The sequence below is a fragment of the Cervus canadensis genome, chromosome 2 (assembly GCF_019320065.1).
Source record: "Cervus canadensis isolate Bull #8, Minnesota chromosome 2, ASM1932006v1, whole genome shotgun sequence".
In the NCBI taxonomy this organism is placed as follows: Eukaryota; Metazoa; Chordata; class Mammalia; order Artiodactyla; family Cervidae; genus Cervus; species Cervus canadensis.
In genome coordinates this window covers 84,917,630-84,944,758 of record NC_057387.1, presented here as the reverse complement: position 1 = coordinate 84,944,758, position 27,129 = coordinate 84,917,630, and the positions used below count along the sequence as shown (strand labels likewise).

Genomic DNA, 27,129 nt, shown 5'->3' with positions numbered 1-27,129 from the left:
GTGTGTATGTATATGTGTGTGTGTGTTCGCGTGTAGCTTACCATAGTCACTAACCCAGGAGAAGGAAAATAAAAAACCTAAAAGGAATCTACAGAAAAGATAGACAAACAAGATAAAAATTGGTGATCCATATCTAATATTGATTGATTTTGCTATAAAGTGTGGTCCAATTGCCAGACAATTACTGGGATGCTTTAAAGCCTACCAGTCATTGTATTCCCTGGTACTTTCAAATAAGAACAGAAGAATCTGTGTAAAGGGTTAGCAGATGCTTCAGAGCAATAAAACATTTTAACTAAGCATAATGTGCTATACTTGACTTTATTTTTAAATAACATGATTTATACAGGTTTCAACTGGTCAAACTCAGCTAAATTTATCAGTTAATAACCATCAAACTTATCTCATGATAAATAAATTCAGATAAAGGAAGATTTTTTTTTCCCTCCTTCTTCATGATATTCTCAATTCATGGTGAGAAGACAGGATGTAATGATAGCACATGATCTCAGAGTCATTTAGGCCTAAAATCAAATCTCCAGCTACTTGGCTTGGGCCTCAATTTTCTCACATATAAATGGGACGTGTTAGAGACTGAATTGTGCCTTCCCCTAAATTTCATATATTGGATTTCTAACCTCCCAGGATCTCCAAGTGTGGTCTTATTTGGAAAGGGGGTCTTTAGAGAGGTAAATCAAGTTACAACGACAGCAGTAGGGTGGGTCCTAATCCAATATGATTGGTGACCTGGAAAAGGGATATTTGGATCCAGAGACGCACACCGGGTACACAGGGAGAATGCCATGTGAACATGAAGACAGTCATCCGCAAGCACGAGAGAGGTTGGGAGCAGATCCCTCCTGCATGGCCCCCAGGAAGAATCCCCTGCACCACTCTGATTTCAGACTTCTATCTCCATATCTCTTGACAACATATTTCTGCTGCTTAAGGCATCCAGTGTGTGGTACTGTCACAGGCATCCAAGCAAACTGGGGGCAATAGTGCCTCCCCCAATAGAGTTTTGGTCTAGGGGAGCAGGATGAGGGAAAAAGAAAGAGGGTGAAAGAGAAATTTGTGTGATTAAAGGATGATGCTTAATTCTGAATGATTGTAAAGGGTCATACAATCAAGCAAAGACAAAACAACTTACATTATGGTGACTATTAGCAACACAGAAATAATCTAAGTAACTGAAAGAAAATTAAATAAAAAATGATTAAAAGGGAATATGCCCAATGGTAATAATGTTTGTGTAAGTTGGTGAATTATACATGATCTTCCCTCTTTTTCCTAAATTTTAGGTGATGTAGTTTAACATATCAATGTTGACAGACAAATTTACCTTTAGAAAAAAGGCTATAAAGCTTATGTGAGTGTCAAACCTGACTTGGGTTTTTCTATTTTGTTCAATTTTTACTGAACAACTCATATGTACAGGCCTGAGTTAGGCACTAGAAATAGAAAAGTAAGAAAAAGAAGGTCCCCACCTCAGATTTCACTGTCAAGGTTCTACATAAACCCACTTATTCTTTATATTTCTCCATGTACATAGGGAAGACAGTATTTTCCCAAAATTTTAATCTACCATACAAATGCTCTAATTCAAAGAGCAAGAGAAAAGCCATGTGTGTGGTCCAGGGCCGACAAACATACCAGAAAGTTTTCTTCTAAATCTTGTTCAATCAACTGACCAGCCATTGTAACTTCTCTGATTAAGTCCAGTAATCAAAAGCACCACTTGTAATAGGAATCAAGACATCCCTATATCACAGGACAACATCTAATATTAGGGTAACCTCTACTCAAATTCAAGGCCCTTACACTTCCAAATTTAAGCATGTTTGCGTTTGTTGATCGAGCATATGTTGGTAAAACTACTGTTTAGAAACAATTAATAGTAACCTGGCACATAACATTACCAGGCAGAGACTGGGTAAGCTTGGAGACTTGATTCTTGGAAGACACATAAGCATGGGCTACATTATCAATACACATTTGGGGCACAGAGTAAACATTTAAGATCGCTAGTACATGAAAGGTCATCCCTTTTTGCCTTAAATCTTTGAGTCCTCTGTGTCCTCTGGAAAACTCAGTTTTCCAAATGTATAATCCAAAGTCACTGTTCTTCTACAATGATGGACAGACTCCACTGACAGCCCCTCCAGACTAAGTTCTCTTGCCAGTGGTTCTTCCAAATCCACCCCTTTTCCTTCTGTTGTTCCTACTGTTCTGTTTCCACTCCCCTCCCTCCATCTTACCAAGCAGTTGACAGGTGAATCTAGACATATAAAAATGAAAAACAGGAAAAAAAATGAAGACTAGAATCCATCAGAATTTATTTTCTCTTCCCTCATCTCCATCATTGAGCCTTCCCCTGTGCTTATAGCGCGCCTCTGCCTGGACTGGCCCTGCTGGTCAATGTGCTGCTATTTAGAACACCTGTAAAGGTGAGCATTACAAGTTTCACCTCAGGAAAGGTCACACGTAAAACCCTATTTGGGTGATGGAGGGGAGGAGAGTCATGTGTACGGAACACAGTGGGACATACTTCAAATTTTGGTTAATTAGATGTTGAGCTTCGTGAGTAGGAATTGTGCCATTTAACTTTATAGCCCCATCAACCTAGCATGTAGCAGGTGATCAGAAAATACTGCAATTAAGTGAGTGAATGAATGAATTCATGAATGTGGTTGCTTTGGGTTTTCACAGAAAGCCACTGGCCTTTTGGTCAGGCGTCATGCTAAAATGGGAACATCCACAAGTACCTTTGAGACTCATTTCCCTTTTCTGTTCAAAGACATACCATGTTGTGAAGTCCACATTTTAAAAGCATGCGGATGAAGCTGACAGAGGAAAGATAACAGCTTCTGAAACCAACTTTTGAGGGTTTGGAAAGAAACTCTCACTGTATGGAGAAACTTTATACTTCCTCCATCGATCTCATAGTCCCTCTCCTCCTCAGCAAGTCCCAGGGCGCTTTTCCAATCCCACATTGCTCTGTGCTGAAGCCAAAGCCCAGTTTCCTGCCTCAAAAGGCCCTTTGTTTGGACTCTCTTTCCAAATCAGCGTATCCTGAGCTTGAACCCTCTTGCTTTTGAGAACTTCGATGTCTTGGCAGCAGAAGGCTTTGCCAGCAGGTTTGTGGTCCTCACAGCTTTCAAAAACCTCAATGTGAGGGCATGTCTATAGCTAAAAACTCTTTTCATGGGGGGTGGGGGAGAGGGAGTATTATTTTAAGAGTTGCAAAAACAACTTCAAATTGACTCTTTAGTCTTTAATTGCTACCAGAATACTGAGAACTTCTTGTTCCCTTGTATTTAATTAAGAAGATAGTTTTAATCAACTTTCAATGATATTGGTTCATAGGCTCTGCTCAATCTCTTGGGAAGTTTTGCCTCAGAACAGTGGAATGCATTAAAGACACATTTCCAACAGGTTCTCTCCAAATGGGAAAACACCTTCCTTCAGCAAGCACGGATGGAAAGGTAACTACATCTGTGCAGCTGCTTGATGACTCCCTGGAAGGACTCCAAAGTTTTACTTTTCACAGATCAGGTAAACTGCATCTCATCCATTCTCTGTACACTACATATGCTATACATCCAGGTAACGCTATCTCGTATTCCTTGTGAAGCTTGCCAACTCTGACAGATAAGAGTTTCCAAAGAAAAAGATTTTAGGAAGGAGGGTAGAGATTAATGTGGAAGAGCCTACTGTCTGTATCTCCTGATCTTGGGGTGCTCTGTCAGACAGGAATTGTTCTTCCCATTTTACACATGATGAAACTGAAGTTCAGAGAGGTGACAACCCTGGCCTCCACTTATAAGCTAGCAAATGGAGGAGCCAAGATTTGAGTTCAGAACTGTCCCCAAGGACACATTCTCTTTCCATTATGTCATGGGGCCTCTGAAAGTTTAAAACTTTCTGACTTGAGTTTAAACTGTGGGAACTTCTTAGGGTGACTCTCTTCATCTCTCCTCTTATGTTGCAACCCTCTGATAGGATTCAGCAATTCAACATGGATCAAGATATCCAAGCAGGAAGCACTGTACTAAATGTGGAGTCCTTTATATTTGATGAACTCAGCAAAGCTTAAAGATCATCTCACTCACCTGTCCCATTATTTAGGAAAGAAAAGACCAATAGAACATAAGTGATTGAAGGTCACTACCTAGAGTTTCAGCTGGAAGCACTTAAATGAGGAGGTGAACGTTCCCTAAGGTTGGACTAGTGAGGTCATGAGATGTGCAGAAACCAGCCTCGAGATGGATACTGTTTCCCACAGGCAGAGAAGAAGGGGAGGGTGCTTTGAAGAGCAAAGACATGATCCAAGACCAGAAGGCAGACATCTGTGGGGTGTGTCAAGGAAAAAAAAATGAGACCAATGTGGATGAAGGTGGATGCCACTGAGAATACCTGTGCATTCAAAATAAGGTTGGCAGGAACTACAAACTGTTAACAGTAATGCCTCCAGGGAATGGAATTTGGAGGGATAGTGAGAGGGTTATCCCCTTTTAACATAATCATATTTTTGGAATATTTTTACTATAAGAGTGCATTACTGTGCTTTGGGATGTTATATTAAGGTTTGAAAGGTTTTGTAGATTATGACACATGGGACCATTATCTGACTTACAGAATAACCAAATCCATGGTATAAAGGGGTGCTTTAAAATAAGGTATTTATTGGATTTAAACTTGAACCTGCACAAGGTAAAGGTTTTATTTGCTCTGGATTTTACTCATTTTCTTAAGAGAGTAAACTTCTCTGAGCCTAGTTTCCCCACCTATGGGATGGGAGTGGGCAAGGGGAAACTGTTGATCCTTGGGCCCCTCCACTCCTGCATTCTAAGATTATTCTAGAGGATGGTCACTGTACCAGTGGTTAGAACTTAGGCAGAGGAATCACTCAGCTCAATGAAGTTCTTCAGTGCAATGCCGTTTTCAACAACAGTGCACAAGAGCATTCTCCTGAATTGACCATCCAAACAAGTGGTGATGTTACTACCCCCAGACCCCACCAGCTCAATTCTGCTACCTCTATACAGTGTCCAGGTTGAATTTCTAGAACGACTACTGCCCCGTGTCCATTCTAGAAGACTTTAGAAGACTACATCCAATTCATCATTAGATGTCAACAGCAAGCACAGTACTTGGTACATGAAAGGTGCTCAACGGATGTGGGTTGAAGTGATGCATCACCACCAATTAGTCAGGGGCTTCTAATTATAAAACTGATTGATATTATTATTAATATTAATAATGACTTACCAGCATGACAACCAAACATAGCTGATGCTGGGTTAAAATTATAGGAAGGTAGATACTGGGGTTACTTCCTAGTACCTAACCTCTTCATGCCTCAGTTTTATCATCTGTAAAATTCGAGTGATAATCCATTACACAAGGATATCATAAGGATTGAATAAAACATATTAGGTGCTCTGTTCTATGAGTTCCTTTCTCTTCTGAATCAGACATTTTGGTACTTCAATCTCAGCCTTCTCAGAATTATGAGAAGCAAGATTAACCCAGATAAATATCTAAAAAGGTAACCTAACATACAAATTGTGGTATCTTAGGATATTAGGAGATTGTTTTTAAAAGTTTTTCCAGTGGGTAAAAACAATGAATCAAATACTGTTGATGTGACAGAAGAAATAAACAGAACAGTAATATGAAAAAACAGAAAAGAGTTGAAAGGAGGAAAAAAGTCTTCCCTTCCTCCTTCAATGTGAACTTCATGGTATTTTATGGAACAGAGAGAGGTTTCAGAGGAAATGCCCAGAGAATTTTCCATGCCCCATTTCACAGATGAGGCAACAGAGTCACAGAGAAGGAAAGTTGCTTGGCTAAAGTGATCCAGTAAGTTAACAAGAAAGTTAGAACATAAACCCAGATTTCTTAACTTTCCGCTTGGGCATCTTTCTATGATGGGAGGCTTCTGCTCTGCTCATTCACAGAGCCTCTCCATAGGGCAGGACTAGGATGGAAAAAACCAATCATCCTAAAATATAGCCCTAACTTTTAGGGTAACTTTGACTTTTTTTTTTTTTAATGGAAGCTATCATGGTTAGTACAAATTCAGTCTGTTGACCAAGTTCAAAACACTATATAAATGTAAAAATTGAACTTAAAATATCTAGCTGATTTTAGTTAAGTACATACTCCCAATCTCTCAGGTTAATTAATACTTTATTATAGGCTATTACAAACTCTAGCAAGTGAAGGCTTTTTCCATTTCATCACACTGATTTGCAGGAAGTATGTATTAAGCACCCAGTGTTTAGCTTTATAATTATACTTAATAATAATTCAGCTATTTATAGAAAGAAGAGATATTGTACCAGTAGCTGCTTTAAGATTGTGTAGTATAGGCAACAAAATTGTATTTTTGTTTGCTTCTTGTTTATATTTACCAAAACAGTCTTTTATTGACACTTTCTTCAATGTGTTGACTTTAATAAAAATTTTCAAGCATTTGTTCTATACAAGGGAGTCATAGTCTATTAAGACAGACCTGTACTAAACGATAAAACAAACCAAAAATTCTGACATAAGAAAGGTCAATACAAAGTGCTATGATCGCCTAAAGAAGAACAAATTCTGCCCAGAGGAAATTAGAAAGGGCTTCACAGATTGGGTGGCACTTGAATTGATTATAAGAGGCGAATAACATGTATGAAACAAACAGAAATGATTTGGTGGGAAAGTTCCTGGAATAGTCACAGAATAGAAACATCTGGGCAAAGCCATGAAGTGGGGATTGGGGAGGATGGGAAGAAAGGGAATAGCAGGTTGGTTGGGGTCAGATTCTAAAGAGTCTCAAATATACTAAGAAGTCTTAGTATAGTCAATCGGGGTTGGGGGCAGGGGGGCGGTGGTGGTCAAAGAAGTCCCGAAGAGAAGGACCTATGTGATTAAAATTGCAGTTTTGAGAAATTATTCCTTTATAGTTAATGCATAAATAATATATGGGAGAGCCAATCTGTGAAGCCCTTTCTAATTTCCTCTGGGCAGAATTTGTTCTTCTTTAGGCGATCATAGCACTTTGTACAGAAATAAAACCTGTAAAGGAATGTTTTCAGATCTAGGTGTGTGAAGGAATTCATTTAAAATGGAATAGGGACTTCCCTGCTGGTTCAGTGGCTAAGACTGCACTACCAATGCAGAGGGCACAGGTTTGATCCCTGATTAGGAAACTAGATCCCATATGGTGCAAGTAAGATCCAGAACAGCCAAATACATATTTTTTAATTAAAGATAAAATGGGATTGAAACAGGGAGAATAGAGGACAGCAGATTCAGACTATGGGTTGCCATTTCCTTCTCCAGGGGATCTTCCCAATCCAGGGGTTGAACCCACGTCTCCCTGTCTGAGCCACCAGGGAAGCCACATGCACATACATTTATATCCATTGTACAAATATGACTTTACAGTTTCAAAGCGTTGTCCTTATATAAACATAATACCATACTCCTGGTCTCAAGAGCTTCATGAAGTAGGCAAGGAATGAATCATCATCTCCATTCTATCACCCAACTAATACAGCAAAGCTGGGAACACAGCCCAGGATCAGCATGGAGCTGCCTCATAGACCTCCTATTTTTAAACTTTCATTTAATGATCAGCTCAAGACACCTGGTCATGTATTCCCCAAGAATGAATGTGTGTCTCCCTTCTCATCTTCTTACCTACCCCTTGAGGGCAGGATCCACCTCTTAGTATTTCTTTGTTATCTCTTTGTATTTATCTCAATAAATACTGAAGGATAGATAAGATAGCCAGCTGAGTCCCAGGAATGTTCTCATCTGTAGCTTCCCCCAACCACAAAGAATGGTAAATAGGCAATGATCCATTTTCCCATTGGTCCTACGAGCGCTTCCCATTCATCACCAGTTCACAGCAGTCAATCAGCCCCTGCCATGCCTCCTATGATCTGAGCTGCCTCCTGCCTGCTGCTCTGCATTCTAAGTGTGAAGGATCTGTACAAAATGGGCTTGCTCTCAGTCCTGTTTAACTTTTCCATGGCTCTGTGTTTGTCAAAGCTTCATGCCAACTCTGTCAGAAAAAGAAATGCCACAAAACTTCTTTGAGGAAAGGGAAAAAAAGACCTACTTTATACACTTGCTCTCATGCAAATCACACTCCATTCAAATCCCAGCTGAATAGGAGCCCTACAATAGCCTGGGAAATACACAGAGCCTCTAACCCAAGTGTAAGCTGCTGCACTCAAAATGTTGCATTTCTCGGCCTTTTTAACTCCTTTGCAGAAGGCCAATAAGAAGAATTAACAATATCATCTGAGGTTCCTATCCCTTTGCATGAAGAAAAGTCATTCCCTTCCTATACAAAATCAGCAAAGTATTCCCCTGCCACGGCTTTTCCCCTTTTCGTCACAAGTTCTGCAGAACTGGAGTTGGGATGCTCTGTGACATATTTTCAATCAAAGTGGATACATGGTCCAAGCTACCAGCTCCAAGTAGATTCTAGCAAAGCAGTACCCCTGGAATCTTAGTAAACAATCTCCGCTAGTGATGAACTAGCTGAATTATTAATATACCACCCACCAAAAAGAGTTGAGACAGGTAGGGCTAACCAGGTTCTGAGAGAACTGAAATGAACTCTGACACCCTCCTCCATAGGCTGCTGTGAAATTCAATCAGGTTAACCAGCCCCTTGCATGACTGCCTGCAATGGAGATAGATGTTCTTAGTTCATGCCCTTCCCACTTCCAGCCCAGAGGTTTTTGAGTCTAATCTCTACCCTACAGGAATTTACAAAGAAACAAACAATAGTAAAATGGGCAAAATGCTTTAACCCCCAAATATACTTGAATACTTCACAAGGCCTGGTCATTTTACTTTAAAACTTTCTGGCCGGTTTGTGGGCTCTTCATATGCTTATTATTGAAAATAGCAGCCAGTGCAAATTTCAATGCCAGTCTTCACCACAGGAGGAAAGAGTCCACATAGGTGTTGGTTGGTTCTTATCCCAGGCGTTCCACCATTTTCTAAATACAGGATCCCCAACAAACTCCTCGACCTTTCCCAAGGGCAACTGCCACATCTGTAAAATCAGTTACAGTAATATCTTCCCTTCACCGTTGCAGACTTTGATGAGATATGGGAATGTGCCTGACTATAGTGGAAAGGTTCAAAAATGTTCCTTTCCCAGCCTTTTTCATGTTGACATCTGGAAAATGACCTCCTCAGTAGGGTGGTTTGGGTATATTTTTCTGTGGGCTTTACAGGGCTGGGGAGCTTAAGAGCTAGAAAAAGAAAAATGAACTGAGGGAAAAAAGAATATTTACATTCAAATTATCTAATGCACACATTATCATTTGGTAGCACTATTCAGTGAAAGGTATTATTAATTAACAATAAATGTTTGGATTTCACAGCTGAGGCCAACACAACTACAAAAAACCAATGTAAAGCAAAATTATAATTAAAGGTTCTTCAACTCCATCAGTTGGCCTTTGGAAAATTAAACCTAAAATCAAGAGGGCTTATTTTCCCCTGAGATTGAAAACTCTGTATTTTGAATGCTTTGACCCGAGAAGTATACTTTAATTTCCCAGCCGGCCCCAGAGAAGTCTGCATTCACGCCATGCCTACAGTACAGACGATCCAAAGAGTGGGACCATCATCTCTCCTTCTGTGTCATTGAAGCCACTCTCTTTAAAGAGATTTAAATGAGAAGGCTGCTAAACACAAGATTCTAGTACAGTAGCCTTCCTATTTTGGGGGGAGACTTCTGAGACCTCTGGGGCTTCCCTGGTGGCTCAGATGGTAAAGAGTCTGCTTGCGCTGTGGGAGGCCCGGGTTTGATCCCTGGGTTGGGAAGATCCCCCGGAGAAGGGCATGGCAACCATGGACAGAGGAGCCTGGCGGGTTACAGTCCATAGGGTCACAAAGAGTCAGACACAACTGAAGCGACTTAACACGGTCCAGTGGGTCCCTGAAACTGTGGACAGTACTGAACAATATAAGTACTATGAATTTTCCTGTATATACCTTGCTATGAGAAAGTTTATAAATTTTGCACAGGACAAGATTAACAACAATAACATAATAAAATAGAATTATGATAATATACTACAATAAAAGTTATGTGAATGTGGTCTCTCTCTGTCAAAATATCTGCTTGTACTATAGACACCCTTTTTCTTGCAATGATGTAAGATGATACAACACCTACATGATAAGATAAAGTTTGACACAGAATTAAGCTACTATTGACCTTCTGGTCTTACGTCAGGAGCAGGACCATCTGCGTTGGGTGATTGTGGATCATCAAGACATAACATGAATGGCTGGAGGTCAGTAGCAGCCCATGTTGACAGCTGGGGATCCTAGCGAGAGATTTGATCACACTACTCAAACTGTGTGCAAGTTGAAACTTTTGAGTTATTTCTGGAATTTTCCACTTAATATTTTCAGACCAAGGGTAACCGAAAACATGGAAAAGGAAACAGCAGATTAAGGGAGGACTACTATAAGTTGGTGACACCTTTGGAAATATTTTAAAATCTCAGCCTGCCAGAAGTTCCTCCCTTTGATAGCAATACAAACGGCTGCTTCAAAAGAAGACACCTGGCATTTAATCAGTGTCCACTATCCACAGAGCTGCCTGTCCATTCTAGAATGTTCAACATTTTCACCACCAAAGATCCCTTGCCATTCTTCCATGACTCTCTATGACATCTTATTTACCAGGTAAACTACATTTAAGTCATTTCTCTACTTCTGTTAATCAAAGCGTGGGAAGTGCCAATCACATCTCCTAAAGAGTGGAAATAACCAGCAAGACCAGAGTGATCTGCCAGGTGTCATTCCACACTCAAATCACAAGCACAGAAAGCCAGTGCTTTGACCAGTCCAGGCAGAGGCCAACGCTCTCAGTTAACCTAGGCAAGTTAATCATTGAAAAATGTGCAATACATGTTAGATATTTTTGAACTTCTGAAAAGAGCACGAGATGCCCTGTAATTGCCCTAATTGACCTTGACGGGTCCAGAGAACCCAGGGTAAGGATCACAAGACTAATTCATTTTGGACAATTTTTCATGTGTTACTGACATGAAAGTTGGCAGGGAACAGTGGGGGAAACTTGAACTTCAGAAATAGAAGAACAAAAGCAGGAGAACCTATTGTTTAAGAATGGCCTCATGAGGCGGACTTCTCAGGTCTGACCCCCACTCAAACTCATCTGCTCATAACTTTTGTTAAGTTATTTCTAATATCTCTGAACCTCAATTCTGTGAATGCAGATAATAATAATAAAGACTTCATAGGCATATTGGGAGGATTAAATAAGAGAATGCCTGCACCCTGCATAGCCCAGGGAGAGGTACATACTTGCACTCAGTAAATGTTAGCAACTGTCATTATTTAGTCAGGCTTGAGTCCAAACCCCAAGCCTAACACATATTAGTTGTGTGAACTTGGGCAAATCATTTACCCTCTCTGAGTTGCAAAACCAGTTATTGACATCTACCTTATTCTGTGATTGGAAAGATCAAGTGAAACACCATCTAAAGTTCCTAATATTAAAGGCTGAGTGCCTTTTCCTCACCCTCTTGAATTGTATGTGGTTTAATTTTTCATTAACTTATAGCTTAATCTGCACTGTAATTTTCAATTCCAACCAATTTCTAAGGATTTGTCCTTGTGTCTTATACTCTAATATCACCCAGTGTCCAGCACATAAATCTAAAAGATGGACTGTAATTTTAGTTTCTGAGAGACAATCACATATACAGCTGTATCTCCAGTGGGGAAAGGATGGGAAAAAAGAAATCAGTCTTATCAGGACCTACAGTTCTATTTCATGGTCCTAAAAATATCATAAAGCAAATCCAAGGAATATATAGATTTCAACATTTGTACTTTTAACTGTTTTCAGGGTACTCTGAAGATCCAAGGCTGCTTTTCATTTTACTGAAGCAGGATTCTGCTTGTCACACTCTAGTTTCTGGAAGTATGTTACTCAGTGGGTGAATGGGTCTAGCTGACCACCCAGCTATTCCTCAAGCAGTTTCATTATTCTTCATTCACTCATCTTAAACCCAGTGACACTGCTAAACTGTTGAAAACTTTCTTTGTGAAAAATTCTCTGACATACAAAGCAACATTATAGGGTTTTCATAAATATGTTAATTCCAAAGGTCTTCAGTAAAACTTTTGCATTTTTTCCCATATATATCTTAATTAATCTTAAGACACCTCTATTGATAAAATGGTACAGCCACTATGGAAAATAGTTTGGCAGCTCCTCAAAAAGTTAGACACAGAGTTACCATATCATCCTGCATATCTATTCCCAGGTACATTTACCCGTGAGTATTGAAATTCTGTGTCTATACAAAAATCTGTATATGAATGTTTATAACAGCTCTATTCATAATAGCCAAAAAGGGTAAATAACCCAATGCTCCAGCAACCAACAGATGTATAAACCAAATGTGGTATGTCCATATAATGGAATGTTACTTGGCAATAAAAGTAGATGAAGTACTGATTCAAGCTGAACATACATGCCACTATATGGATGAACCTTGAAAATATTATGCTGAGTGAAAGGCAAAGAAATAGAAAGTTGATAAGCAGTTGCTACGGGATGAGGAAGGAGGAGGGTAAATGTGGAGTGACAGCTAACAGGTACAGTTTTTGTTTCTTGTTGCAGTGATTTAAAAAAATTTCTAAAATTTATTGTGGTGATGGTTGCTTAACTCTGTGAATATACACTAAAAGCCAGTGAATTGAACACTTTAAATGAATTAATGTTATGGTATGTAAATTGGGTCTCAGTAAAACTTTTAAAAATACCATATAACCCATGGAAAACTGTTTCCCTAAACCAAGAGGATTTCTAATGATCTACTTATTTTAAGGGGCATTTGAGAAATTTAAAAATTCCAGAGCAAATAGATAAATAAAAATATATATATATATATATATATATATATATATATATATTTTATAGCCTCATCTTTTAATAAGGCTATGAATATAAAGAAGCATTTACTAATCCTATTATAATATGGGTTTCATAAGTCTTCTACAACCACTGCATTTAAAGTGTTTGTGGAGGGAGGGGCATTACCATGGTTCAGAGGCTCCCAACCAGGAGATCAGGAACCCCACCACCATCCTCCCACCCCCTCCACCTTACCCCTCCCCAATTTCCTTTAATCTCCTTCTTCACCCATCCTTCTCCTCTCTGTCCCCAGTAACTCAGATTCATCTGTCTCTCAACTGATCTCCCTCCTTGGCCTCCAGTTTCCCTCTCCTCAAATCCAAAGATCTCAAACACAAATCAGAGTAAATTCACCCCCTCTTAAAAACTATTCAGGAATATGTTAATTCCAAAGGTTGCCTGTAAAACTTTTGCAATTTTTTTTCCTTACACATTTTAACTAACCTTACAATACTTCTAAATTGATGCAGCTACTATGGAAAAGCAGTTTGGCAGGTCCTTAAAAAGTTAAGCATGGAGTTGCCCTATGACCCAGATCCTAGGTATATACTGAATTTGGTTTCTATATGAAATTTTCCACAATAAAAAGAAAATGAAAACAAAAATATGACTTCATTTGCTGGTCCTCCAAAATAAAGTTCAAGTCCTTTAGCAGCCTGCCATTTATAACTCTCCTTTTTAACCTGGCTCCTAACCATCTCTCCAGCCTCATTCCCAACATCCTCTATTCCCCCAACTCAATGCAAGTACGCACCACTTACATTCCGTCCTGCAACCACTCACCCTTCCCAAACATGTTCCTGTTTCCAAGTCTCAGCATCCGTTGCTTCCCCTGCTACTCTCTCCCACTCTATGTGTGCTCAGTCACTGAGTTGTGTCCAATTCTGCAACCCCACGGACTGTAGCCCACCAGGCTCCTCAGTCCATGGGATTTTCCAGGCAAGAATACTGGAGTGGGTTTTGCCATTTCCTTCTCTACTCTGTATAATGTGGGCTATTATTTCTCTAGCAACACCCAGCTCCATGCCCTCAGGCAAATTCATTGCTTTTCCTTGTGCAGCTATAGCCCCACACTTACTCCCAAGCCAGTGGCACTAAATGTGTGAAATTATGAAAAAGTCTGTACTCATTCCCAATCTGGGAGTTTTTGAAGTGCAAGGAACCCTACCACCTGACCCAAACCTAGAGGAAGAAGGGACTGAGGGGGGTTGCACATAGTGGATGCTCAGGAAACAACTGCAGAAGATAAGACAAACTTGAAAGACAAGTATAAACATAAAAATTAAATAGGTTCTCTAGTAATTATACAGATTGATGCCACAAACTAATTCGGGGGCCAGATATAAAGAAACTGTCAATGAGAACAGCTTCCTTCATGTCAATAATCATGTGTATTATATGCTTTAAGGACACATAAACAGGAACCAAAGCATACTGCTTATTATGACAAGGCGCTTACACTGATTTGCATTTCTCTGCAAAACTCTCTAGGCATATAATTTTGTTAATTTGTGACAAACCTCAAAAACACACTTCCCACCAATACTCTGATTGCAATGTATAGTTTAAAAGCACACAGAAATCATCAAGTTCCTTTCATAAGTTGCCAGTTGGATCTTATGTGTGTTGTTTGGTTCAGTTTGTTTTAAATTTGGGAATTTTAATGCAGATCATTTATAATTTAACTTGGACTTCAGGGAAGAATAGTTTTACAAGGATGTCAGAGAAACGGACCTAGCCTTCTTTTGAATGTGGGGACCATCAACTCATGCATGACCTTGAGGAAATTATTTCATCCGAGACTCAGTTTCCTCCTCAGTCAAAAGCAAACACTTTGAAAACATTGGCTTCTCTTTCTCCTTTCCTGAGACACATCATTTGAAAAAGACGGTGCCTGTTCAAGCCCAAATCAGTCAGCAGTGATCTTTGGTAATAAGCACTTTCTAGAACAAGGGCCAGTTTGAAGAAAAGTGATATATGAAAAAAAAAATTGCCTAGTCCTTCAAATCTGCACCACGTGTCTCTAGCCTCACTCAACTATCATCCTCTGATTTGGATTAAAAAGTTAAACCTGTTTGTCTTGTTCCGCTTTTAATTGACCCAGGGAAGAGAAAAATGAGAATAGAGCTCTCTGGAGAACTACCTCATAGATGATATCAAGTTTCAAACTGACAAGGACACACCAGAAAAACAAAATGGTAAAGAGGCACTGGTTCCAGGCCCTGCTCCTTCACTGCACGACTACTAACCAGTCCAAGCCTCCAAGTCTTCCTATGTGAAGAGCATTGACTAGGACGTGGTGACAATGACAACCGCAGCTGTGAGTGCCCAGCGCCATGCACTATACCAGGCATCCCCTCGCAGGTCCCCAGTGCATACTATCCCATTCATAGGTGAGAAAGCAGAGACCTCAGAGACAGTCACAACTTGCCCAAGGGTGTACAGCTTATAACCATGAGCAAACTCCCACCTGTCTGTCTCCAGAGCCTGTGCTTCCTCCTCAGATCTCCTACCTGTCCCCTGTTCAAAGAGGCCTATTTTTCTGACTGAGACAGAAAAATGATCTCAGTATTGTTGATAATGAAATCCTCAAGGTACTTTCAAATTCTAAAGTGTCCACAAATCTAGGCACTGAAAAATTGCTCTGATGGAATTTTCTTTATTGTCCACAGACAGGCTTGTCAGCATACGCCAAGCTGTTCAGCAGCTATCTCTATATAACTCTGTCCCCTTTGCTGTCCAATATGATCCTTGCATTAAGACCCATATTTGTGTCCTATATTGGGACTTCCCTGGTGGTCCAGTGGTTAAGGCTTTGCCTCCCAATGCAGAGGGTACGGGTTCAGTCCTTGGTTGGGGAGATAAGATCCCACATGCCTTCTGGTTGAAGAACTAAGACATAAAACAGAAGCAATATTGGGCCTGCAGAACACATTTGCACATATGTGGACCCAATAAAATGGACATAAATGAAATGGAATGGAATAGAAAGAGGGAGCCTTCATTGCATAAACTGCATTGGAAAGTGGGCAGCAAGGTAAGCTGACAAGAGTTCTGGAAAATTTAGTGACTCCTTATTAGCTGGGTGCTCTTGTTCAAGTTACTTAACTTCTCTGAACTGCAGTTTCCTCCTTTCTAAAAGTATCTAATATCTATAGCACATGGTTGGCATGAACAATAAATATAATCATTATCACAGTTATTCCCTTCCTCAAGAGACATGGAGAGTGCCCTGGACGTCAAGCATTTCTATTATTTTCAAACACGGCTGCTCTTTTTAGTTAGATTTCCCCCCGCCCCCCGGGCTTTCAAAAGACACATGTAAGAGTTAACCCTAAGACAGACCCTTTGTCCAAACTTCGTCCCAGCCTTCCTAAGGTGTATCTGTCTTTCCCTTAAAGTGATATGGCCATGTCACTTCCAGAGGAGAAGAAAGTAACCACCAAAGGCTCTTGAGGTTCCCACACATTGACTTTCCCCAAACCTGCCACTGCTCTCCTCTGGCTAATAGAAAACACTTGTATTCCCTGTCTGGCTTTTTCTTAGATTCTCTTCACAATTGTTTCCGCTAATATATTTCAGGCAACTTTGCAACCAAAACATTAAAGAAGATTTCATAGAACTATTGAGGAGTAAGAACAGTGGGAAGAAAAGGAAAATTCTATTACTATGAATAATAATAGCCACATACTACCCAATAATGATTTAGTGCTTTTAAACTTTTCCAAGTAGTTTCAGATTTATGATATCATCTAAGCTGCACCATACACGAGTGTCATGAGGTTTGCTTTTGTATTTTACAGATGAGGAAACTAAGGCCTGAAAGATTAAACAGTTTTTGTCCAAGTCACATGTGCAGATGACATTCTGTCAGGATTCTGTCACCCAGCTCTGGGTGAATCCAAAGCTTGCACTGTTTCTCCAGTACTCTGCCAAGCTAACTTTGATTTCTTAAAGGCTCTCTTTAGAAATCTAATTCATTCATTTTACTTTTTACTCACACACAACGAACTTAAATATCTCAAAAGAAAATATTTATAGAGTTTACACTTCATTTATCCAAAGTGGTTACTTGGCCTTCAATAAGTGCACTACAGAGAACTCAGTTTAAAAATAAGTAAAAATCCAAGATTCTCAGCAATTAGGAGACACCACCAAGCCCTGGATGGGGAAGATTCCCCAGATTAGGAAATGACAACCCACTCCAGTATTCTTGCTGGAGAAGCCCATGGACAGAGGAGCCTGGTGGGCTACAGTCCATAGGGTTGCATAGACTTGGACACTTTCACATTCACCAAGTCCTTGCACTAAAAATCACAGGAGACTTTCAGGCAAGCACCCAGTGGTAATTTTTCCTTTTGAAAGAATTCTAAAAATCTTGAATATCTTTTTCTTAATTTTATTGGAGTATAGTTGATTTACAATATTGTCCTAGTTTCAGATGTACAGCAAAGTGATTCAGTTATACATATATACATATTCATTTTTTAGACTCTTTTCTTATGTAGGTTATCACAGAATATTGAGTAGAGTTTCCTGTGCTATATAGTTGGTCCTTGTTGGTTATCTATCTCATATATTATAGTGTGTGTATAGGTTCATCCCAAGCTCCTGATTTGTCCCGCCTTCTGCTGCCCAGACAGTTCCCCTTTGGTAAGTTTGTTTTCAACATCTGCAAGTTTGTCTCTGTTTTGTCAAGAAGTTCATTTGTATCATTTTTTAAAATTAGATTCCACATATGAGAACTATCATATGTTATTTAGTGACTCACTTCACTTAGTATGATCATCTCTAGGCGTCCTAAACATTTTTATTGGAAAAGACAGGTGTACTGGCCACAAAGAAAAAAAAAAACAACCTAACAATTTAAAAAGTGCCAGAACATTTAATCCTTCTCTATGAACCAATAGCTTTTTCTCAATCACCATTAAGACACTAGCTATTAAACAATAGTGATTCTCAAATCTAGCCTGATAAGAACCACTAGAAGCTTTTATGAAACACAGAATCCTAGGCTGTGGTCCAGAGCATACTGAATTTGAATCTTCTGGAAAGAAGCCTGAGAATCTATATTTCACACCAGACAGGTGTCCTTATTAGCTGAGGCTATGAAGTACTGATATATCAGGAATCTTGACAGTTATCCCTCCCCAAATAATCTGTACCATGTTGAACTGACACCCAGGGTAGTGAGTCTCCATTAATAAAACTTTTTAAACAGGGAAGCAGCCCCAGGGGTTTGGCACCATTAGCATCATGAGATGCACAACAGGGCTTGCCAGCCCAAACAACTGCACGGGAAGTGGAAAAGAAAGAATCTCAAGTTGACAGGAAATCAAAAGTGGAAGAGGCCACCAATTCTAAATTTAACAGTCTCCTACAAAGACAGCTATACCCCTATAGTATATATCAAGTACAAGAAAAAGGGATGAAAGAGCTAAGAGAAAAAAAAAAAAAAAACTAGCCAATCCAGACAATGAAGAAATAGAGGTTTTCAACTGTCCTGGAAGAGTCAGCAGGGCTTACCTGCGAAATGGAGGCTCCCTTCTCATTCCAATCAGTGCAGGATGCTTCTTGGCTAGAAGGTTCACTAGTTATTAAGTGAAAATCTATTTCTAAATTCTTTGGTTCATGTGGTAGATTAAGTTATCAAAATCTGCTGCATTATTAAAAGCACACACTTAGTGACTAAAACAGCAGAGTTAAAAAAAAAAAAGTAGAAGGAAAAACCTGTTGGGCTTGCTTCCTTGTTTGCTTGTAATTCCTATAAATTTTAGGAAGCAGGTGAAAGGACGCATCTGGTCAGGAAAAAAACTAGCCAGTTTCTCAGCATATTGGATGAACTCTAAGAAAAGATAATGCTCTTTATCCCTCAGAATGAACCCCAGTTCAAGCTAATTGTCAGCAATACTTTGATACAAAAACATAAAAATTCAACTGTTGATAAACAATCTATGAGAAGCAGTTTCTGGGTTTCTACACCAGTTATCTATCAGCACAGAATCATAAAATCGTTAGTGCTAGTAGGGGTCTAATCCCTTTCTTTTGTGATCATAATCAAGAAATCAGGCCCACAAAAGTCAAGGGAAGGTTATCAAAGTCACACAGCAACACGGCCGTAAAAGACCAGAGCTCCTATTCCTAGACCCTTATTCTTGTGACTTCCTGAGCTAATATACAACCAAGAGCTAAGCAGAGCACAAGTATCAGGTACCAGGTAGACATTCAATAAACCCAAGTGTCATTCTTCTCTACTAGAAATCGGTCCTGGAATGTCACAAGACAGCTTTTGACATTAGACATCATCCCGCCCAACCTGTCATTTCACTGTCGGAAAAAACTGAGACCCATTAAAAAGTAACTTGCCACAACCACACAACTAGCTGCTGGCACTGGCCACCCTGGAACCTGAACTTCTGGCTCCAAGTCTCCCATCCTCTTCACTACATCACATTGCCTCCCTTTCACTATTAAAAGTGAAGAGTTTAATAATACATGATAATTTTATTTATCCCATAGACTGAGCCAGTTCTAGAATTTTATTTCAGCCATTTAACTGCAAATCAAGAAATGTCCAAAAACATTCTAGAACCACTAAGTTAAGAGCATAGTTGCTGACTATCCAAATTCTCTATTTTTACCCATTTGAGTTTCTTTCTCTTTGCCTCACTAACCATGTTTCCTGGTGAGGAATGGCAGAGGAGCCAAGCCTTTCAAACCAAACCTGCCTGAGCACCTGCTCCTTCAAAGATCTCCCACTCCCACCATAAACTCAGTTACCCCACCTTCTAGTATCAAAAGTCAAAGGAGGAACAGTCTTCACACCTGCTCCTTCAAAGATCTCCCACCCCCACCATAAACTCAGTTACCCCACCTTCTAGTATCAAAAATCAAAGGAGGCACAGTCTTCACACCTGCTCCTTCAAAGATCTCCCACCCCCACCACAAACTCAGTTACCCCACCTTCTAGTATCAAAAGTCCAAGGAGGAACAGTCTTCAAACTACCACATAACTGCACTCATTTCACCTGCTAGCAAAGTAATGCTCAAAATTATGAACCAAGAACCTTCTCTAAAGCATGATCAGAATATACTATGAACATGTGATGGCTCAAAATACTGCTAAATTTTAGGGGTCGCGTTCTCAGCTAAAGTTTAGATCAACAACGAATGAAAATCATCTGTCTTCAACCTACTAGGCCAGTGTGAACTTCTCCTTTTGGACATGGATGCTTTGTGGTCTTTGCTATAATATTGTTATTGAGTTTTTGTTTCATGGTCTCATCTACCTATGATCCTCAAACACAGCATATAAACATAGCCACGAAAGTTTCATCTAGGGGTCTGGGTTATAAATCCTTTGCATTTGCCCAAGTATTGAGAGATGACAAATAATTTTCACATCCAATATTTCCTCTGATGCTCATGGTAACGTAATGGAGTGGCTACTCTGATCATCATCTCACAGATGGGCTCACTGACCTCAGAAGATGAAGGACCTTGAACAGAGCCCTTGACAAAAAGCTATTGCTACTGCTACTGCTAAGTCACTTCAGTTGTGTCCGACTCTGTGCGACCCCATCCCTGGGATTCTCCAGGCAAGAATACTGGAGTAGGTTGCCATTTCCTTCTCCAATGCATGAAAGTGAAAAATGAAAGTGAAGTCGTTCAGTTGTGTCCGACTCTTAGCGACCCCGTGGACTGCAGCCTACCAGGCTCCTCCGTCCATGGGATTTACCAGGCAAGAGTACTGGAGTGGGGTGCCATTGCCTTCTCCGTGACAAAAAGCTAGACCTGATTCTGCCCACCTATCAAAATGCACGGACTGGGAGGAGGCAGTCAGTAAATACCTGGGGAGAGAGACATGGAAGAGATGAGATGAAGCAGAGAAGCTCCACATAGATTTACCAGATTCGCACATTTGCACTACAGTTATGCACTGCTGTTTGTGCTTTCTTTGGAACCACTGTCTCATGGGGTAAAAAAGCACCCTCAAAATTTGGGAATTACTCAGTGTTAGAACAGCCCCAAATCAAAGCAATGCCTTAGGGCAATGAGACCATATCATTGACCAGAAGAGCTGAACCACCTTTATCCACCTGCTTCATTGCTAATAATTAGCTGGAAAATGTGGACGGGCAGTGTATGTGTGTGTTAGTTGCTCACTGTGTCCAACTTTTTGCAACCCCATAGACTGTAGCTCACCAGGCTCCTTCTGTCCATGAGATTTCCCACTCAAGAATACTCGAGTGGGTTGACATTTTCTTCTCCAGGGGATTTTCCCAGCCCAGGGATCAAACCCTGGTCTCCTGCATTGCAGGCAGATTCTTTATTAACTGAACCACCAGAGAAATCCTGGCTTTCTGCCAAAAGAGCTTTAAAAATTTTCTAATAACCTGAGTTTTAGGATTCTTCTGATGAGGGAAGGGGGATGAACTCCAGTCATGCCCGCTGAAGATTAGGGATCAACTCAAATTGATTTCTGTGAATCTCAGTTTTCTCATTTATAAGATGGAGATAGTCTCTTCATCAGTTGCAGTGAAAAGTACGTAACTAATTTACTTGACAAAGAGTCTAATAGAGCTTAGAAAGAAAAGATGCTCCTTCCTCCTTGCATAGGAATGGTCTCTGCTGCTCTCTTGTAATCTGGTACAGCAAAAGCATTGCATTAAAAAAACAGAAGGCCATCCATATTATGCAACCAAAAGGAAAACAAAATTGATTTCAGAAAAACTACTATGCAAAGATTCATAACCATATTTATAAGCAATAATTGACAAAGATAGCTATTTTCTGAGATATAAACTCCCAGAGGTGATTCTCTGACACCAGATTCCTTTCGCCCTCAAAAGGCGAGTGGACTTCTATTGTTTCACCAAGAATTTTACATTCCAAAAAGGTAACAACACATATGTTGCACGTTGCCTCTTATTTTTTTCCAGACACAAGGAGGGGAATCTTAGTGTATATTCCTGTGAGAGAATAAACAGAAAACTGTGTCTCCCTTTTTCACATATTAGGGCTTTGTAATCCGGACCACATGATCAATAGACTATATAAAAATTAAATCATGACTGACAGTCCCAGGCAAAAAGTGAACCAAGTATAAACAATTTTTTAGGACTGTGATGTGTGGAATATTAAAATCACATGTTGTGTTAATAATTTTCTTTTGGATGTCAAAGGGAGTTCTCCTGTATAAATTTCTCAAGTAAATGTTTAACTTGCAGTGTTTCCTATTAAAGAAGGCCAAGAGGCATCAAATTAGTGATATTGTCATTTGGTCTATGAACAGGGGAGACACTTTTTAAATGACTTGGTTGACATGATGTTAATGGCAAGGCATGTACCCTTAAAATGGATAGCTGTATGATTCTTATGGTAAAATAAAAGATCCTATTATCTTATAAACATTTTTGACAGTAAACAAAACCATTTGCTGGAACAGGCCAAGAGTGAATAAACTTAACAAACAGCTAGGTATAGAATATTAGCTTTGGAAGGGACACAGGGAGAGTTGGGGCAGATGAATAGCTGAAATGCACAAATGTACACCTTACTCATACCTTCGATGCATATCAGTATCTTGGGATTTGTGTGTCCCTGGCTAACCTATAGCTGATAGGTGTGTCTTTCTGCAAATTCCTTCACACTTTTTCCTTTGATAAGACACACCATCTCTTGGGATTGCCTTCTGAAATCAGTGGAAAGCGGAGGGAAGAGTAACAAAACTGCCTGAGCTCTGCTTCCCTAACCACCAAGTAGGAGATAGGAGGGTACATGGCAACAGACAGTCTAGAAAGAGTTCACCCTTCCACCAACAAAACGCACCAGTGAAGACTGGAAGCCCCCAGATAAGCTTACAGCAAACAGCTTCAGTGTGCTTCTGGGTTCCAGGTACTCTCCCAGGACCAGGGAGGATCTCTTAAAAATTCAATAGCTTGGCAAGGAGACTTTAAGCGCTAATCTCCCCACTGTGCATAAGTCAGTTGCCTTCAGGAAGGTGGGCCCCCCAGTGACAACTCCTTTACATAACATCTTAATGTTGAATTTACATGAAGAGGTGAGAATGGGATTTGCCACCTGAACCACAGGCACCTTTCTTCTCTTCCACAGAGCACAACTGACCTTCAGCTGTCTCCGGTATCTAAAGGCCATTCTTGTATTTAAACTCCAAGAGTCTCTTCTTTCTTTGACTCTGAAAATTCACTATGGACAGTCAAGCCAAATCGACCTCAAGACAGATGGACCTCACTAAGGACCCTGCTACAGAGTCATGAACACAGGGACCTGGGACTCCAGCCCAAGAAGTCTCTGGTTTGCACACTCTGCGTGCACAAATCCAATTCAAAGGGGACTTGAACCTCCTGTGCAGGAGTTCTATTTTAAGGGAACGAAATTGGGAACACAGATGTTTCTTCAGTTAGCAGAGTTGGCAGAACAGCCCCTGGACCAAATCCGAGTTCTTAATGCAGGAAGGGGCCTCAGAGAGCAACTAGTTCAACCCACTCACTCAATTGATAAGGAAACTGAGGCCAAAGAGGCAGTTAGGTGGCACACTCAGCAAGTGGCAGAGAGGCCCTGTTCTGATGACAAGTCCTGCACGCTTTCCATTTCACCAGGATTCGCTTAAAAAAAAAAAAAAAAAAAAAAAAAAAATAAGCTGACTTCAACCTTGGAACTCCTGTAGATTCTTGTCAATATCCACCCCTCGCCCCGGGGGCAGTTCATAAATCCTCCTGACCCTCCCACCCCACTGCCTATACTCCTAGCTGTAACTTCCAAATAGTTTGGAAAACAGAAGCAAGCTACTGCCTCAACTTTTCGGGAGTACAATTAATCCTGGTCCCAATGCAGGACGGTGGCTAGTTTTCCCAGTGCCTCAGTTTCCTCCCTGAAATGGACCTCCTCGCTTGTACTGCACCGAGTCACAGAGAGGGCCAGTAAAAACTATCACCTGGTACACAGTAGACGCTTTCAAAGTGACTGTTGGGTCGGCACCAAGCTTCAAGCCCCTCGAGAGCACCCTCCCAACCCCTGGGGGGCGTTCAGGAGAGCAGCAAGTGAAAAGCCCAGGGCAGTCTCAGCGGAAGGGCTGGATGTTTACATTCGGCCCGGAGAAGGCAGCGCTCTCCAGGCGGGAGCCCGGCGCTCCAGGAGATCCATCTTACTTGGATGGATGTCCAACCAGCTCTACGCCGGCTCCGGGTCCCTGTTCCATCGACTTCCCCTTTCCTAACGGGACGAGCCCACTCTTTTCGTGGGATTCTGCCCGGGCTTCCAACTGCGGCTCGGCTTTTAGGGCTCTGTGTCCAAGTGGCCCGCGAAAGCCTACAGCGCTCCCGACACTCCTCCACAGGCCGGGGAGGCGGCGGGAACCGAGAGGGCGGGGACCCCGGGGCCGAGAGCCGCACGAAGGCTCCCCGAGAAGCCTGCAGGGGCCCCCGAGGCGGACTGCGCGGCGCGTCCGGGAGACGCCGCCCCGCGCGCAGCCCGAGTCGAGCTGGGACGCACGCCGGGCGCCGAGGGCCCGAGGGACAGAGGGGCCGGGCTCACCCATGAAGAGGCAGAAGAGGTCCAGGCAGATGAGCAGCACCCGCTTGCTGCCGCCCTTCCTCGGGTTGTTGTTGAGCGCCGGGCTGCCGCCGTTCTTGCTTTCCGCGACGATCGCCTTGTCGTACTTGTAGTTTTGCATGGCGCTGGTCAAGACGCCCGGCGACAGCAACCACACACCCAGACGCTCGGATCGCCTCCCGGCCGAGGCTGCTCGGGGCGCGGCGGGAGAGTGCCGTCCCGCTGCCCGCTTCCAAAGGCAGGCGGTGGTGTTTTCTGCTCCCCCTGAGGCTCCTCTGCTTTTCCTGTCTCAACCCCGAATTGTTCGAAAGTCCAGGGTGAAAAGAGCCAACTTCTCGAGGGGAAAGTTCTGCAGCTCTGCGCTGGTTGCAACGCGCAGAGCTGGCGTGTCTGTGCGCAAAGCCGCGAGTGGGCAGCCCGGGCGCTCGGCCACCTTCCTCCGCGCCTGGTTGCTTAATGAATGGGAGCTGCGCGGAGCGGAGCTGAGCGGAGCCCAGCCACCCCGGAGCGCTGCCGCGACTCCAACTTTTCTCCTCCTCCTCCTCTTTCTGCTGCTGCTGCTGCCGCCGCGGCTGCCGCTGTGATCACCAGGGTTTGTTTTCAGCACTTTTATTGCACGAGGTCCTTTTAAAAAAGAGAGAGGGAAAGAGAGGGACCTCCTTACTTGGCTCAGAAGGGATTCTGAAAGCACAGCCCCTTCCTTAAGCAGCCTAAGACGTAGGATAATTAAGGCCACATTTTCCCCCACCCCCTTCCAAAAAAAAAAAAAAAATCCTAAAAGGAAAAGTTACTCTCAAACCAGAGAATCCGGGAGCCCCTAGCGTTCAGAAATACTGAACTGTCACAAAAGGAGAGGGGGAAAAAAGCATAAAAAGAAACATTTTCTTGCCGGCCTTGGGTCAGGCAAAAGTTTAGACTGTACAGCTCGAAAGCGTTTCTTCTCCATGAAACGTTTGGGGCTTTCAAGCCTTTATTTTGATTTGAATCGTATTATCCCAAAAATATTCAAAGGAAAAAAAAATCTTTTTTTTTTAATTGTTTTTAAGATCTTGACTCCCAGCACCAGATTTTTTACTGGGGTAAAATCTGAGGGTGCATGTGTGTATGTATGCTCAATCGAGTCTGACTCTTTGTGACTGTATGGACCCCGGGACTGCAGCCGCCAGGCTCCTCTGTCCATGGAATTTTCCAGGCAAGAATACCGGAGTGGGTAGCCAGTTTCCTCCTGCAAGGGATCTCCCTGACCCAGGCATCAAACCCTCGTCTCCTGCATCGCCTGCATTGCAGGCAGGGAAGCTCAGGATTCCGAGGATAGAAACAGGAAAAGAACTGCAGGACTCTGGAATTAGACCTGTGGTTTGAAATCCTGGCCTGGACGCGGCTCTGTGCTTCGATTTCCCGATATGTAAACTGAAGTTAATGTGTTTCTCCAAAATAGAGGAATTGTGAAGACTTAAATAGCTAATCTACCTCAGGGCCTAGAACAGTGCCAGATATACGTGTTAATCGTGATTTTTACTCCTGTTTCCAGGATGAAGGCGTTCCAAGCCCTCCACTACATCAGCTGGCTCCCCAACCTACCTACGTGTACCACTATGTGGGGGTGGGGGAGTGAGGGGGTGGGGGGTAGTTTGAGGGTGATCTAATACTTTGCCTTAGAGATTGTTATATGCTTTTCAATTACTTTATTTTTAATTTTACTTTAAAATTTATTTAATTCTTAATTTTTCTTCCAGGTAGAGTACAAACATTTCCAAGGCAAGGGCCTTTCCTTTTAACTTCTGTAGTGCCTATAGGAAAACTGGACACACAGTACCATAAATAGGTATTCCTTCCAGGTGTCTTTTTTTTTTTTTTTTTTGTACATCCAGAAATAGAAATATTGTAGCTTTTTTATACATTATATTAATCATGTTCTTTTTTATAGTGACTTGTTATGGGGTTCAGTAACCTTATATCCAGCCACCACCAGCCCTTGCCTTTTCTCCAACTGTCATTTCCCACTCCATGCACTGTCCTTCTTCTGCCTGTAATACACATCCATCCCTTCTCTAACTACCAAAACGCTTCTCTTGTTTTACGGTCTGAAATGTCATCTTCTCTCTGAGCCCTTCCTTGACCCCTGGATAGAATTAACTTCTCCTTCAATACTTCACTCTCGTAGCATTTATCACAATCTGATTTGATGCTATAGTTGGTAAAGACTAGTGCCCTCTGTAGATTATCAGCTCTGAAGCATCTCCCAGGTACCTCGCACAGAGTTTGGTGCCTGCAGAATTAAGCTCAAGTCTAGACTGCATAGCAACCAGTAGATTGGCAAAGAGAGGCAAAATTGTTGTCTTCTGAAAGAGAGAGTAATTGAAGCTCCAAGACAGTTTTGGAGCTGCGGTATCTAGCTGCAGATTAGACCCAGCATTCTCCATTCAAATAGCAGCAAGTAAAAGTCAGGGAAATTAAGAGAACCAATCCCTTAGATACCTTTACAGTGAGAAATGCTTCCTCCTGACGTGTTAAAATAGCAGAAACAATACAAGGTCAATTTCACCGTTACTAACATTCTAAAAGGAACT

At 41.5% G+C, this 27,129-nt stretch overlaps 1 protein-coding gene across 1 annotated transcript in view; it reads right to left on the bottom strand.

The window, feature by feature from the left end:
• The window catches only part of PLPP3 (phospholipid phosphatase 3), a 90,635-nt gene extending 65,353 nt beyond the window's left edge, over positions 1-25,282 (bottom strand). Inside the window, exon 1 of the mRNA XM_043461182.1 lies at positions 24,542-25,282. Within this exon, the coding sequence (XP_043317117.1) occupies positions 24,542-24,680 (139 nt within the window). The 5' untranslated portion in view covers positions 24,681-25,282. The remainder of the gene's footprint in view (positions 1-24,541) is intronic.
• Positions 25,283-27,129: the final 1,847 nt, after the last annotated feature.